General features: G+C 39.1%; 1 protein-coding gene across 3 annotated transcripts in view; it reads left to right on the top strand.

Annotated features, from left to right (window-relative positions):
- The window catches only part of abcc8 (ATP-binding cassette, sub-family C (CFTR/MRP), member 8), a 181,210-nt gene that overhangs the window by 69,136 nt on the left and 94,627 nt on the right, over positions 1 to 17,447 (top strand). For all 3 annotated transcript variants that reach the window (XM_063061994.1, XM_063061996.1, XM_063061995.1), the window contains one exon: positions 5,684 to 5,839. In XM_063061994.1, the coding sequence (XP_062918064.1) occupies positions 5,684 to 5,839 (156 nt within the window). The remainder of the gene's footprint in view (positions 1 to 5,683; positions 5,840 to 17,447) is intronic.

The raw sequence follows: 17,447 nt of genomic DNA, 5'->3' as shown, positions 1-17,447 counted from the left end.
AAGATGCAGCATCTTCTTTCCTGCTGTGCTTTCTGTAAATGTAAAATAATTGGTAACCCAAACACAGGATGTGCAGTAAACAATAAAAACACTCAAGTTGACATCAGGTAGTTGAAACTCAATATAACTTGCAGTTTTACACTAGAAATTCATACCACCGAAATCCCAGTCCTGATTTTTGGTGCACTGTGGTTTGTAAACATAGAATCAAATCAATAATGCACAATTTTGTACTGTTTGATCTTGGTACAAGGAAGGAGTAGGAGCACTAATTTTCCCCTCCAAGTCATCATTCTTATTTAGAAAGACTATAGGAGTGAAATTCTGTTGATATAATAAATTAATGTTCTTCTGATATTTTTGTACCTGAAATTCAGGTATTTTGTATCATGTTGCCCACCTGCAAAAAATAACCACTAAAATAATTTGATTCTTGCAACTGGTGTCATGGGAACATTTGAAAAGCTTGTAAAAGCAGAAGTCAAAGGATGTTATCCAAATTTCACTGGCATTGCTATGCAATTGCTGGACATGCACTTCTACTTTGGATTTGGTTGTTCCTTTCCCGAACATAAAATGCGTTCATGAAAAGTCAGCTAAATGCTCTGGTTTTTAATTGGAGACTTGATTAGTAGCTGAAAATCTGCTGAGGCATTGTGGAGTCATTAATAACTTGATTCGATTTTCATGAAGGTCTTTAAATCAATGAACAGTGTGAGTGTGAACTGTTGAGATGACCTATCTTAATGTCTTTAACTTTCTTTAACAATCTTTTGCATTGACAGAACAGATTGAGGTAGGCACAACCAATTTGAAGGCATGTTATTTCTAAGTTCCCCTCCTCTTTTTCCTTATCCTTTTCACCTGTGTCATCCAATGCAGAGCAAGCTTGTAAAATCTGCCACTTAGATCTGATTTTCTACCCCTGCCTGAGAAATTACAAGTGGTCACTTGCAGGTGGAGGATACCATCACCCAACAAAAATTTTCAGATTTGATGAGACAGTAGAGATCTCTGGTAGCACAAGGTACCAAGTTTGCAGATTTAACACACAGCAGGCTTAAGAATTATGTATCCTAGGCTTAAGAATCATGTATCCGTTATTAAGTTTCCAAATGACCCATCATGTCTATGCAGATCGGAAAAGAGTTAATCAACTTAATCCTTTCTAAGATGTAGATTTTTAATCATTCTATCATTTCTAATGTTTGCTTTTGTGTCTTGTGACACTATCTAAGGAATCTCTATCATTTTTTCATAGAGTGTGATAATCAAGTTTTATCCCAAAATCCTCTGATTTCTCCTCACTTGCTGTGGTAGGGAACTGTATTGTGAATCTTTAGTGACAAGGATGAAAATAAGGACTCAGCAGTTAGGAAGATGAAACCGCCCCAAAGTGAAACACTCAAGTGTTAGCCTATTTATAGCTTCCAAATAACGTTTGAAATAATTAAAGGGAATTTAGCCTATGGATTTTGACCCACACTACTCTTATACATTAAAAGGCAAAACTGTTTACTGAGGCATAGAAACAATATCAATTACATGCTAAAGATCAGTTTGACCTTTGAAGGAACAGTGAGGCTACAATTAAAATTCACTGAAGCCATATAACTGAATTGTAAAGATAGAGATGTATGGTGGTGATAGAGGATAGACAAGGTTTTGCAAAAGGGGAACCAGATCAAAATCAGGACAGATTGTGGGTTAATTAGCAGCTTTGGGTATAGTAAACCAGAACCCTGGAAGGACCAGACAATTGATTGCATGAAGGAAGCTAAATCTGTATTACAGTATTTTATATGCAACCTTTAGGTTGGAAGTTTTCTGCTTGTATGGTCCAAGTCAATAAATAAATTAATATTTCACTGTTTTGAGCACAAGTAATCTTCTTGTGGAATGATGATGATATGAAGTCCATTTGGCAATAAGATGGAATTAATACAAGAGAGTGGAGTGAGAAAATCAACAGCATTTAGCGAGAAAACAACCTTAAGAAAATGTTTTCCAACACATTTATTATTTACTATACATATTATGCAGAAGAACATCAATATACTACACTAAGATTAAATTTTCTTGCAGGAATACAATATAAATATTGAAGTACTACACACAAAGACTGAGAACCAACGTGCAAAATAAAATAAACTGTGCAAATACAAAAAAAGCAGATAATAATGAATAAATAATAGAGAACATGCTGTAAATTAGTCATAGAGTCATAGAAATGTACAACATAGAAACAGGCCCTTTGGTCAACCTAGTCCATGCTGAACATTTTAACCTGCAATGTCCTTGAAAGTGCATAGTTTGTGGAATCAGTTCAGTGTTGAGGTGAGTGAAGTTATCCTCACTGGCTCAGGAGTGTGATGGTTGAAGGGTACTAACTGATCCTGAACTTGGCAGTGTAGAACCCGAGGCTCCTGTTTGCCCTTCCTGACTGCAGCAGCAAGAAGAGGGCATGGCCTGAATGGTGGTGGTCTTTGATGATAGATCAGTACTGCTTTCTTGTTGCAGCACTCCTTGTAGATGTGCTCAGTGGTGGAGAGGACTTTTCCTGTGATGGACTGTTCTGTATTCACCAGGAAATGTTTGCAAATATTCTGCTCATCTATTGGCAAGTGATAAGTAACTCAAATGAAAATATGACATTCTGAAGTGATTAATATCACTGGGCCTCGTATCACATAAATCCATAGCATGAGTAATACCAACCAGTTGAAATGAAAATTGAGTTGCTTATAAATCAAAATCCAACCTCTATCCATTATGTATCTCACCTTTTCATGGGTAACTTTTACCTCATGGATCATCAAAATCTAAAAATTTGGAGTATTAGAATACTGAAAAGATGATAAATATCTCAATAGACAGCTTTACATGGTAGAAAGAAGTGGTGTATTTGGAGGATAAATTAGATGGCCCACAGAAGCAGTTGTGGAAATCAAGAACAACAAATTTTAATTGCCTGCACATTACAATGATTTTGATAACTAACCAGTATCTGACACACTGTAAATGGTTTAGTTCTTCAGCAGAGAATCCAATTTTATGAATAGATAGCTTGTTCTACTTAAAGCTAGTTTTAACTTTCTAATGCGCATGCAGCAGGAATGGGAAGTCATTGTGGAATTTCTAGAAACTTTCCAAAAGACTCAAAGGCCCAGCTCTGTATGGCCTGATGGAGAGGATGTTAAATTTGATGTATTCACTGGTAACCAGGTGATTCTCATGCAGCAACCTTCCATAGTCCCAGGACTTGCATTGTATCAAAGCACAATAGGTGTAGGCACCTCAAACTCAAGCATCATTGGAAGATGAGTTATTAGTTGACGGTTCTACACTCTTTGGCGCATTATGATATTGGTACGTTTGGTCAGTGGGGGAAAAGTTTGTTGCTCATTCCAGAGTCACAGAACTCTGAAAAAGAAGTAGTGTGATAGACTGTTAACACCGTAAATCAGCGAGTTGTTTTGTTGTGTCTCCCCTCTCACCGTGAAAGGGGACACTTCTTGTTCCCTTTATTAGTGGGAGAGAGAGCCTGTTGTACATCAAATTGTTGGGTGAACAATTAGTTTTTGTTGCACTGAAGATCATGGTCTTTCTTGGGAGCTTTGCTATTCATGCTTGGTGGGTGGAGGGTGCTGATGCTTTTTTACGAAAGTGGGTGGGGGTGGGGAACAGTCATAGTGTGCTGCTGCTTGTGTGTGGGAAGGGGAGTGGGGAGCTTTGGGACTCCTATGTCTTTACTGTCACTCACTCTTCTGGTTTTGTGGATGTCTAGGAAGAAAAAGAATTTCAAGATGTTCATCTCTGATATTAAATGGAACTGTTGAACTATATGTTTGGTTTGGAAATTTTTATTTCAATTTTGCCTTTTTTATAATCTTATCTGAGAGGCAGCTGTAATGATTAGCGACAGAGAAAAAAATTGCTGTGGACAGTTTATGAAAGTGAAATTTGGGCTTTGTCTAATGGTTGCACGATTAAATAAGTTGGTCATGGATGGCAAGACAAGAAAGGAGCGATGCAGGTTGCTGGCACCCTCCCTTTTCTTCATCCTCCGCTAGTTCTGCAGTTGTTTTCTGGGGAAGGACTGAGTTCTCTGACTCCTCATCTTTTTTTCCGGTCCTGATGAAGGGTCTCGGCCTGAAACATCAACTGTACTCTTTTCCATAGAAGCACACATCAAAGTTGCTGGTGAACGCAGCAGGCCAGGCAGCATCTCTAGGAAGAGGTCAGTCGATGTTTTGGGCTGAGACCCTTTGTCAGGAAGGTCCTGACGAAGGGTCTCGGCCCGAAATGTCGACTGTACCTCTTCTGAGAGATGCTGTCTGGCCTGCTGCGTTCACCAGCAACTTTGATGTGTGTTGCCTGAATTTCCAGCATCTGCAGAATTCCTCGTGTTTGCATCTTTTCCATAGATGCTGCCTAACCTGCTGACTTCCTCCAGCATTTTGTGTGTGTTGTTTCGATTTACAGTATCTGCAGATTTTCTCTTGTTTACGATTGAGTTCTCAGAAGTTGATTTGTGCATCATGGAGTAGACGACTGTAAATCTTGAGACTATCTCTGCTGTGTACCACAGTGCAAGCAGTAGAGTTATTATCTAAGCATGCCAATGGACTTGTGTACTTTTCATTATTAGTTGCAAGTTGCATGACAAGTTGAAGGACTAGAGTGTAGGCTGCTGAGTTCCTTCAGCATTTTCTGTGTGTTGAATGTAGGATGTGTAGTTATTGAAAGGCGAACCCTTTTATCACAATGGCTGAAGTATCAATGGTACATTGGACTACTGCTGAATAAGCACATCATGACTGCAACCTGGATACTCAATACTAATGCTACTGATGGGCTGTGAATAGTCACACATTAGCTGGATATTAAGAGAATGGAAATCTTTCAATTTTCAGTGCATTGGCCAGATAATGATGGCACGCGAATGGTTGCATACTGATTCTTGAGGGAGCCAGGAAACATTGCTAAACTACATAATTAGCAACCTCTATTAAAAGAGAATCATATATTTATAAATCTCTTGAAAAAGAGTGCATCAGTGATTCCTTTTTTGCTGAAATGGATTGCATGTGTTGCAATTATCTCCAGTTCTTTGTGTTAACATTCTTAGTGACTGTGACATGTCCAAACAATGAAGCAAATTTTATGACTTTGGAGATACAGCTAAAAACATGCTTTGAACTTGATTGGTAAATACTTGTTATTAAGTTCAATCATGACAAACAAATAAAACTGCTCGAAGGCCAACACTTGGAAATGAAAGTGGGTATGAGTAAAGCCCAGAGCAAGATCCAAAGCCTTTTATTATTAAGACCTTTCTTTCTCACCAGTGAGAAGTACACAAAGAAAATCTAGTATGGATGGGTTAGGGCTGGGATTTTGCAGGAAAAAGAGATATCTAGAGCAGAGGTCATGGATCAGAACCATCAATGTGTGAAGTCAGGGCCTTTATCAGAGGATCGGTGCAAGGTAGGTCTGGTTGTTGAGTGAGGAATGTTTCACTTGCTTTGTGGGTGCATTACTTTGATTTATTATTTAAAATTCCTTACAGTTATCATTTAAATTGTGTCAATTTTATTCTTATTCAAACTCTTGGTAAAAATAAATATTTTGCATGAAAGATTTTCATCATGGTTACTAATAATAGCTTCTTTCATTTCAGGCAAAGATCTACAATAAGATTCTTCGTTTGTCAACTTCAAATATGTCCACGGGAGAGATGACGGTAGGACAGATTTGCAATCTGGTCGCCATTGACACAAACCAGCTGATGTGGTTTTTCTTTCTCTCTCCCAATCTATGGGCTATGCCCGTGCAGGTAATTTTATGGGATACTAATGCTGAACTTCTTAAGCCTATGGCACCTCAACTTCAATGATGGGTATTAGAGTATTAAGCAGATAATAAACCTGCTGGAAAGTGAGTCTAATCTGCATCACTTCAGCATGTCCCCAATTATTTGTTCAAATATTTTGTCTCAAACATCTTCCAGAGACCGTCCAATAAAGCACGAGCAAGGGTCCACTGAAAAACTGGAATTTGATGCATTCTAAATCTGCCCATACTGTAATACCTGTGTGACCTCTCAGAAACTAGATTCTATCAAACTGATGAAACTAGGTCTCATCAGGTTGGATTGCCTCCAATCCGATGGTATGAATATTGATTTTGCCCTCCAGTAATAAAACATTTCCCTCCCCCTCCGATCTTCTTCTATTCCCAGCTCTGGCTGGCCTTTCACCTTTTCTTACCTACCCATAACTTCCCCCTGGGTCCCTTCCTTCTTTCCTATCTCCCATGATCCACTCTCCTCTGCTATCAGATTCCTTTTTCTCCAGCCCTTTACCTTTCCCACCCACTGGACTTCACCTATCACCTTCTAGATAGCTCCTTGCCATTCCCCTCACCTTTTTATTCTGTCATCTTCCCCCTTCCTTTTCCAGTCCTGAAGGAGGGTTCGACATGAAACGTCAACTGTTTATTCATTTCCATAGATGCTGCCTGACCTACTGAGTTCCTCCAGCAATTTGTATGTGTTGCTCTGTCTAAAAGTGTTAGTGGGCCTGAGGTGGGGACTCGGAATAGTGGCAGATTGTATTAGAGTTCTTCGATAAACATTTGATAAAGAGATGGTTGGTGATTGATGCAGCAGAGAATACAGATGTACCAAACTTCTTCAAATAGTCAACTTTGATAATTTTTAACATTTTTACAATTAAGAGTGGCTGAGTTATCTTGCAGACCAGGTATACAAATTCTCTACTACAAGAGCACCTCAGATTTCCTCATTTAAAAATTGTTTAAGCTTTTGGAATAGTATTCCATTGGCTGTAGTGTCATTATAATTAAATCAGTGGATTATTGTGTCAAGAAGTCTGGACTGTCAACAGTCTTGATTTAAATCTTGCTATTGTAAATGACAAATTTGAATTCAAATCAGTAAATAAAACTGTAATAAAACAAAATATTAGATGGAATTAGTGCTGGCTACATGATGCCGGAAATCTGCCATGCTTATCTGGTCTGCTCTATTTGTGACCAGACACATTAATGTGATTGATTGTGAAATGGGTGCCTTCTGCAGTGGCCAGTTGGGATGGACAGTAACTTATGGTCTTGCCAGTGACAGTTAACACCCATGAACAAATAAGTCAATTAAGTCTTTAATTAGTGGAACTTTCACTTTTAGGTAGGAAGAATGTGAATTCTAGCATATGGCAGTAACTGAGCACATGTTGACTTAGATTTTGTAAAAAATGGTAAATCATTTGTACTCACTTCTGTCAGAGTAAGCCACCACAAATGTCCATGGATTTCTGTGGCATTCTGTTCCCTTTTCCAACATTGTTGCAGTCAGCATCAGTTCTCAGATACTTTTGGAGAATTGGAAAAGAGTAGATTAACTAGCTCAAAGAGGATTCCATCATCTGCAGTCTCTTGTGTCTTCAGATTAACTGTCCACTTGGTTCATGTAATAGATCCAAATCAGCTGTCATATTGCCTTTTTAATAGTTGCTGCACTTCAAAAAGTAATTCATTCAAATTAATGCTATGAATGTCCTCACCAAAGTTTGTAATGCATTCATTTCATAGCCTCTTTAGTTTATTCATGGAAAATCATATTTTAGGTTAGTAAGTAGAAAATACTGACCAAAAGTGCTCCAGAGGAAATATAAATAGAGGGAAGTGAATGGGCTGTAATGAGAAAAATAAAATCAATTCACTTAGATGGCATCAATAGCATTTGTTTCACCTGTAATCCCCTACTCTCCACCCTATCACATACAATACATTCCCTTTATTTTCACACTCTTCCCCTTTTTGCCAACTTAAAACATACTTGTTTTCTCAGTTCCCAGTACTATAGGAAGCCCAAGAACCTGAATCATTAATTCTGTGTCTCTGTCTAAAGATGCCGCTGAACCTGTTGAATAGCTCCAGCATTGTCAAATTTTATTTTTGAAGGTATTTGATATGGAGGATATGAGTAAGAAGGTTGTTCGGAGGTCAGGAAGGACATTCATTTCGCTCCTGCTGAAATGAGTTCCACAATGCTTTGCCACATTTTACATGTGCTGAGCAGCAGTTTGTTTAGAGATGATTGGTTAAGCTGCTTATGCCTGGAACCAATGGGCAAAGTGTATGTGGTGCATGTATGCATAGAGCACTTTTCCCTCATGGTTCTTATCAATTATAAAATGCTTCAGAATTGTAATCTGATGCAGTCTGGGTCCTGTCGTAGTAATTGTCCTCTGACATGCTTGCATTCTTGCATTTAAATTCTTGGCAGTCATATACAGATGATTCAAAGTATGATCACCTTCATGTTTCCCTCTGGTCATAAAATATTCTGACCTAGATATATCCTTCATTGCTGGATTAAAATACAGAAATTCCATAGCTGTTAGTAAACAATGTCAGCATTACATTATTCCAGGAGAAGGTCTGCCACCTCCATGGATGGTCATCAAAATTAGCTTGCCAGTATTGCAAACAGTCCAAAAATATTTAAAGAAGAAATAAATTGTGGAAGTACAGTAGTTCCAAATGATGACAGAAAATGGGTCTTTTCTTGCCCCTTTTTACAGTGGGCCATCTCTACACGTCTCAGTCGTTGGCATGGAACTCTCGATCTTCCAAATCCTCTTGTGAGCCCAGTAACCTGGGAACGTAATCAGCATACACTCAGTGGCCACTTTATTAGGTACAAGAGTTAGTAATGATAAAGTTACTATACTCTAAATTGATAAAAAAAGTTTTCATTTTTAATGGAGTTATTTCAGTGTTAATCCCCAAAGAAGACTCCTGGAAACTAATAGTTTTTGTGATATCAATGTACCCAATGGCATTACACTTCTTCAAGCAAAAGAAGATAGCCTCTGTGATTTACAAACAAAAGAGCTATTGCCTTTATTTCCACTGCACTAAATCACCACTGAGAGTGCTTAGATTTAGAAGTAAAATTACTTAGGATTTATTTTGCACTTCATAAAATTATAGGTAGGATGTGCCATTTATTATTTCAGTCAAGAAGCCTTTGCTGCCTGCTTCATTAGGGTACAAGACACTGGGTATTGCAATCAATCGTTGGATGTTCTTTTGTGCACTGTGGAGCCTGAGATGTTCAAGTAGGGCCAAGTTTTATGAAAATAGCAGAGCAAATGTATGAGATCAGTCTCCAGGGACGGTTTGCAGACAGTGTGGTGACTGGACCAATCAAAGACCCAGGGCTTGCGATGTTTGGACGTGAAGGGGATGAAATGGGTGGACAGCTGTTAATGTGATAGTAATGTTGAGGTAGCAGAGGAGATAAGTAATAGAACTGACCTATGTTCCATGACCTGAGTGGGATCTCAGGCCTGAAGAACAATTAATAAAACATGGGTGTTTGAGGAGCTCTTTGAAACAACATGTTCTAATTTACCTATCATTGCGCCAAAAGGTATGTTGAATGAGGAATATTGTCAGTTGACTTGAAAATTCTGACAGATATGCAAGAAATATTGACAACTGAATCTGGCTAATTGAGTGACTGCAGTGGTGCATTTAGAATAAGAATTGTTTCTAAATGCAGACCAAACAGGAGAGAAACCATTTTATTTTCCTGGAGCTTAGAATTAACAAATACCGTTGAATGTCTTAATTTTTAGGCCAGAGTTTCACGCATGCACATAGATCACACATTTTTTTTGGTACAAACCTTCGAGGATAACCCCAAAAATTAAAAGCTCAAAGATAATCAAGTGAAATACTCATTATCATTTATAACTGAAATAGGTAAATACTCACCAATATTACTCCCTTTTGTTGCATTTATATTACATCCCAGTGAAGTGGATGAAGTCAGGGCAGTCGATGTTGTCCACATGGACATTAGCAAGGCATTTGAAAAGGTCCTGTTTGGGAGGTTGGTCAAGAAGGTTCAGGCGCTTGACAATCGAGAAGAAGTAGTAAATTGGATTAGACATTGGTGTTGTGGGAGAAGCCAGAGAGTGGTAGAAAGTGGTTGCCCCTTTGACTGGAGGCCTGTGACTAGTGATGTGCCACAGGGATTAGTGCTGGGGCCTTTACTGTCTGTCATCTATATCCTGCTCCAGGCAGATTTACATCTGTGTCATAGTCTTTCCATTTCTTGATGATTGACTTAACTATACTCTAAGGGGATATTCAGTGACTTGGAAATTTTCTTGTATTCATCTCCTGACTTGTGCTTTTCAATAACCTTTTCGTGAAGCTGCTTTTGTCTTTATGGTGTAGTTTTTGGCAGGATACTGACTCACCAGCTATTGGACCTTCCAGACACAGGAGTATTTTTACTACAATCAATTGCAACGCCATGACTGCACACAGGTCTCCAAATACAGATCTCTATTTAGTGAATTATGTGACTTCTAAAACCAATTGGCTACATCAGTGATGATTTGGTGTGTCATATTAAAAGGGAGTGAATACTTTCGCCATCAATTATTTTGTGTTTTATATTTGTAATTAATTTAGATCTCTTTGTAGAGATCGTTTTCACTTTGACACAAGAAAAGTCTTTTTCTGTTGAACAGTGTCTAAAAAGCCAAATTAAATCCATCGTGATTCAATGTTTTAAAACATGAAATCTTCCGGGGGTGGGAGGAAATACTTTTTATAGGCACTGTAATGCATGGTCGCACAGTTTAGAGGGAAGTGTTAACATGGCTCCTTTACTGGTAGTGAAAATGACAAATTGTCATTCATTATTTATCCATGATAGCCATAAAGTTAAACTTATGAAAGTATGTGAGATGTGGAAAGAATATTTTTATTGATGTATATGATGATGCTACTCGAAACTTAAAAGCAATGTATAAACGGTTCCAAACCTGCTGTGATGCTGCGATACTGTACTCTATTCTCCAGCATTTTTAATACTCAATGTGACTAAAATGTACAATCCTTATAACTAGCTTTCAAAAATAATTGATAGAGTAGAGTTGCTTTTGCTGTATCTGTATCAAAGGCTTTGTTTTGCATAATGTTTCTGGCAATTAGTTTGTGTGGTAATTTCATAGTTTTTAAGAGAAAGAAAGTAAGACTTTACAACTCCCTGACTTAGCAGAAACTAATACTGATCGTGATTTTAAAAGTACAGTAAGGAAGTAATTCATATATTTCTTTATTTTACATGATATTTATAGGCCTGTTGATTGCATACTTGAGGGGTGGGAAGGAATGGCTTATTCTCCTGCCTCACTTTCACAATATATTCTACACAAGGTCCCAGAACACATTCTACACAATCAGGAAATCTCACCAATGCCTGTACTTTCTGAGGAGGCCCAAGAGAGCTGGACTATGCACATCTATACTCACATCATTCTACAGATGCACAGTAGAGAGCATCCTAACATGCTTCATCACTGCGTGACACAGAAACTGCACTGCGGCAGACAAAAGGGCTCTACAACAGGTAGTCAAAACTGCCCATTGTACCACCAGCACCAGCCAACCTGCAATCAAGGACAGTTTCCATAAAAGATGCAGTAACATCATAAAGGATCCCACCCACCCTGCTCATGGACTGTTTCTCCCACTCCCATCAAGTAGCATCCATTCCAGGACCAGCATTCCAAAGTTTCCCCAAGCCGTAAGGCTGATCAAACCTTCACTCACGAACCCACCCCTCCACACCCCCCACCACCACTACATTATCATTTCCAGTCAGTCACTGTATGTATACAAACAGTCATGTGCCTCATGACACTTATGGACCTGCAATCAATCAATGTTTATAAGTTATCTTATTGTATTTATATTTATTGCATATGTTAATTATTGCATTCTTTGTTTTATTGTGGATTGTTTTTGTGCTTCATTGGTTCTAGAGTAACAATTATTTTATTCTCCTTTACACTTGTGTACTGGAGATGACATTAAGTAATTGTGAATAATCCGGGTCAGTGAGAGCCAAGAACATGGGCTGCACCTGGCCTATGAGCAAACTCTGCACTGTGATTTTGTGAAGCAGGCAAAGGTGCTGTGATAATTTGATTTCTGTCCTTTATCCAACCCACATTCCCCTTCTATTAATTTGAATCATACATATATATGCTTATTCTCTGACTGGTGACCTCCATCAGCAAACATTGGGTTTGTTGCTCCCACTGCAGAAAGTGGACCAGGAAATTTAGCCCCACTGTTTCCAAAGCAAATAATGTATTTGAAAAGGCATGGTTTTCCATTGCATTTGAAAGGTAAAGTTAAAATGAAGATTATTCTAATCCATGTATAAAACTGATTACAAAGAATTATTTCTAACCTCTTTTTGAACATGTATTTGATTGTGGAAAACAGGACATGGCAGTATTTAGTTTCTGATGTCATATGATTGGAAGTGACTAAGTGTCAGAGACATGAGCTGCACTCAACTTGATAGGAAACATGTGACAGTCAATAGTAGCCCTAGCTAACAGCCAATTTGAAATTTTCAAAGGCCCAGGAATGATGAACAAATTAGGAATTCATGCTGCTGCCAAAACCTAACGGGAGACTTGTCTTGAAAGTGATAAGTATGATGTGTTTGAGGTTTTCAGATTATTCAGATTGCATTATGTGGGTTGTGATTGCAGTACACAAACAGTTGGAGACCAGTAGCTATAGGGTGTACGTGTAACTGGGGAAAATCTAATACTCACATACCACCTGACAGGGTGCAATTCAGTGCAAAGCTCTGCCTTACTCACTGATTACCTTTTATCTTGTTCAGATGTTCTAGTGTTTTAACTAAGTTTATTTTTATATAATTCTTTATTCTTTAAAATTGTTGAATGGAGTTAATTTTGTTCTTTGTCATGCCAACACCGCAGCAAATTCCTAATACACGTAAATGCATATGGAGAACAAAGATTTTCCCTTAACCGTTGATCCATGTTGGATATGCAGTAAAACTCCATTAATCCCTCATGCCCAGGACTTTGGTGGTGTCATATTAGCATCATCTGACTAATGGCTATTATTCTGTTAATACTCCAGTAAACTTTTAATTCATATTTTTAGATAATGAACAGGAGTATAATAAATTTCCCAACAAACCTGGTAAATTTAAATGAAGTACAGCAAGCAAAGTACCAGTTAGTTTAAAAGGAGCAGGAAACCAAAGCCATAGAGTGGGAGCTGGGACCCCTGTGAGTAAACCTGACAAGTTTAGTGAACCCTGTCTGTTGAGAGACATTGAAGCTCTGGTTAACAAAAAGAAGGAATCTTACATTGGGTTTTGGAGACGAGGGACAAATGAGTACCTTGATGACTATAAAAGGATTAAGAATTCATTTAAGAAGGAAATCAGAAAGATAAAGAGAGGATATAAGATGGATCTGACAGGGTAGGTTAAGGGAAATCCCAAGAGATTCTATAAATGTATGAACAGTAAAGGAGAGGTTGTGGAGAAAGTGGATCCCCTTAGAGTTCATCAGGGGTGCGTACATCTCAAGCCATAGGAAATGGGTGAGGTTTTAAACAAATATTTTGCTGTTTACTGAGGACAAAATCATGGCTCTCAGTAGATAAGGAAAACAAATAGAGATGTTTTGGAGAACATTCCTATTACCAAGGTAAAAGTAATTGCTACCTTACAGTGTGTTAAGTTGGATAAGTGTCCAGGGCCTGACCGTGTGGATCCCCAAACTTTGTGGGAGGCTAGAGAAGAAATTGCCAAGGCCCTTGCAGAGATATTTGCTTCATCATAACTCACTGGTGAAGTTCCCGAAGACTGGAAGGAGCCTAGCATCATTCCATTGTTCAAGAAGGGTAACAAGGACAAGTGGGAACTACAGGCCAGTCAGCCTGATATTCATGGTGGGGAAGTTGCTGGGGCGAATTCTGAGCACAGAATAGCAAGCGTCTGGTTAAGAGGAGCCAGAATAGCTTTGTGTGTGAGAAATCATGTTTGGCAAATCTTTTAGAGTCCTTTGAGAAGATATCCAAAAACATAGGGCAGTGGATATTGTCTGCTTGGACTTTAGCAAGGTATTTGAAAGGATCCTTATGGAAAGCTGATCTGGAAGATTAGGTCCCATGGAAAGCTAGATAACTGGGTTTAGAATTGGCTAGGAAGTAGAAAGCAGAGGGTGGTGGATGAAGGCAATTTCTTGAAGTGGAAACTAGTGGTGTACTACAGGGGTCGGTTTTGGGACCCATTATTAATTATTTATATAAATGATCTGAGAGTGAACTCACATGACTTGATCAGCAAGTTTGCAGATGACTCAAGATTAGGAGGAGTTGTTGATAATGAAGGAGCTTATCGTAGAATATTCAGAGGATCTCGATTGGTTTGGGAAGTGGGCCAAGGAGTTGTAAATGCATTTCAGTACAGACAAGTGTGAGCTGATGCATTTTGGAAAGTTAAGGCTAAGCTATGAATGGTAGGGCACTAGGGAGTGTAACAGAACTGGAGAACCGAGAAGTCCAAGTGCATAGTATGTTGAAAGCAGTAGAACACGTAGACAGGGTGGTGAAAAAGGCACTTAGCATGTTGGCCTTCATCATTCAGGGTCATTATACTGCAGTTTTATAAGTCATTGGTGAAGTCACTAGTGTTTTGGTTATCCTGTAATAGGAATAATGTGGCTAAACCGGAATGAGTGCAGGACAGATTTATGAGGATGTTGCCAGATTCAGAGGGCTGAGTTATGGGGGAGGGGGGAGTTGGTTTGGCTAGGCCCAGTCTTTATTCCTTAGAATGTAAGAGATCCAGAGAAGACCTTATAGAAGTGTTTAAAGTTATGAGAGGCATAGATGAGGTGGATTATAACAGTCTTTTCCCCAGGGTAGGGGTGCTCAAAACTAGGGGCATAGATGTAGGGTGAGAGGGGGAGTAGTTAAAAGTGACCGGAGGGTCAACTTTACATGCAGAGGATGGTGATCATATAGGACAAGCTGGCAGAGGAAGTGGTTGAGGCAGGTACAACTACATTTAATTCAGAAAGCACTTGGATGGGTACATGGAGGGGAGGGACCTGGAAGGATATGGGTCTAGCTGGTTGGACAACATGGATGACATGAACTGTAGCCATGTTGTTTTGCTCTGTGATTCTTTGAGTTTAAAGCAAGAGTCAGAACCAGGGCTGAAGTGTGTAAATGGGAGTTCAAATGGGCCGTAAAACCATAAGATGTAGGAGCAGAATCAGGCCTTTCAGCTCACCGAGTCTGTTCCACCATTCGATAGTTGTTTCTTTATTATTCCCTCTCAACCCCATTCTCCTGCTGTCTCTCTATGACCTTTGACACCTTTACTAATCAAGAACCTATCAACCTCCATTTAAATATCAGAATCTGAATCAGGTTTAATATCACCGGCATATGCCATGAAATTTGTAAACTTATTTGCAGCATTACAATGCAATACATGATAAGTATTAAAAAATGAATTACGGCAAGTATATACTTATATTAAATAGTTAAATTCAAAGTTTCAAAGTGCATTTATTATCTAAGAATGTATAAATTTGTTTGCTTACAGACAGTCACAAAGCTAGGAACCCGAAAGAACCCAATTTAGAAAAAGACCAACCTCCCCAGTGCCCAGAGAGAAAGAGAGAACAAAACACAAAATGAATCATACAAACAATAGAAGCGAGCAACAACAACAGCATTCCGAACCAAATTGGGTTCTTAGGTCCAAATCCCCACAGCACCAAAATAACATTGCAAAAACAGAAATAATATAAAGTGAGGTAGTGTTCATGGGTTCAACATCCATTTAGGAATCAGATGGCAGAGGGGAAGAAGCTGTTCCCAAATCACTGAGTGTGTGCCTTCAGGCTTCTGTATCTGCTTCCTGATGGTAACAATGAAAAGGGGACATATACACAATGAGTTGGCCTCTACAGCTTTCTGGCAATGAATTCCACAGTTTCACCACCCATGGCTCAAGAAATTCTTCCCCATCTCTGTTCTAAAGGGATGTCTTTTTTATTCTGAGGCTGTGCCCTCTGGTCCTAGGCTCTCCCACTACTGGAATCATCCTTTCCATGTCAACACTCACAACACGCTAGAGGAACTCAGCAGGTCGGGCAGCATCCGTGAAAACAATCAGTCAATGTTTTGGGCCGGAACCCTGACAAAGGGTTCCGTCAGGGTTCCGGCCCGAAACGTCGACTGATTGTTTCCACGGATGCTGCCCGACCTGCTGATTTCCTCCAGCGTGTTGTGAGTGTTGCTTTGACCCCAGCATCTGCAGATTATTTTGTGTTTATTATCCTCTCCATGTGCATTTATCTAGGAATTTGAATATTCAGTAGGTTTCAATGAGAAGCTCCTTGTTCTTCTAAACAGTGATTACAAGCCAAGCCTTCAAACACTCCACATGCATTAACTCTTTCATCCCCAGATCGCTCTTGTAAACCTCCTCTGGGCCTTCTTTAATACCAGCGTATCCTCTCCTTTTATATTGGGCACAAAACTGCTTGCAGTACTCCGTGTGTTCTGAGCAATGCCTTAAAAAGCCTCAGCATTATATCCTTCCTTTTATATTCTAATACTCTCAAAATGAATGCTAACATTGCATTTGTCCAACTCAACCTGTAAGTTGATATTTAGGGATCCTGTACTAGGATTCCCAAGTCCACTGGCAATTTCAGAAATCTCCCCCTATTTCAGGCAGTGATAGTCATGTGATAGAATTCACCATGCAGTTCGATTAAGTCAGATGTACCAGTATTACAGTGGAATAAAGGGAATTCATTGAGGATGTACCTAGCAGGATAGATAAAGGAGAGTCAGTGGATGTTGTTTTATTTGGATTTTCAGAAGGCCTTTGACAAGGTTCTGAATATGAGGCTGCTTAATAAGGTAAGATCCCATGGTATTACAGGTAAAAATACTAGCATAGATAGAAAATTGGTTGACTGCAAGGAGGCGGAGAATGGGAATGGGTCTTTTCTAGTTGGCTGCTGATGACTAGTGTTGTTCTGCAATGGACAGTGTTGGGACCATTTTTTTCACCTTATATGTCAATAATTTGAATTATGGAATTGATGGCTTTGTGGCCAGTTCTGCGGATGATACAAAGATAGGTGGAGTGGCAGGCAGTGTTGACGAAGCAGGGAGTTTGCAGAAGGACAGACAGATTGGGAGAATGGGCAAAGAAGTGCCAGATTGAATATGGTGTAGGGAGGTGTATGGTCATGCACTTTGGTAGAAGGAATGAAGGCATAGACTAGTTTCTAAATGGGGAGAAAATTCAAAATCAGAGGTACAAAGGAACTTGGGAGTCCCTATGCAGGATTGCCTAAAGGTTAACTAGCAGGTTGAGTCAGTGGTAAGGAAGGCAAATGCAATGTTAACATTCATTTTGAGAGGACTGAAATATAAGAGCAAGGATGTAATACTGAAGCTTTATAAGGCATTAGTCAGACCACACTTGGAGTATTGTGAGCAGTTTTGTGTCCCTTATC

Source organism: Mobula hypostoma, chromosome 11 (assembly GCF_963921235.1).
Source record: "Mobula hypostoma chromosome 11, sMobHyp1.1, whole genome shotgun sequence".
In the NCBI taxonomy this organism is placed as follows: Eukaryota; Metazoa; Chordata; class Chondrichthyes; order Myliobatiformes; family Myliobatidae; genus Mobula; species Mobula hypostoma.
This window is presented reverse-complemented; position numbering and strand designations above follow the sequence as displayed.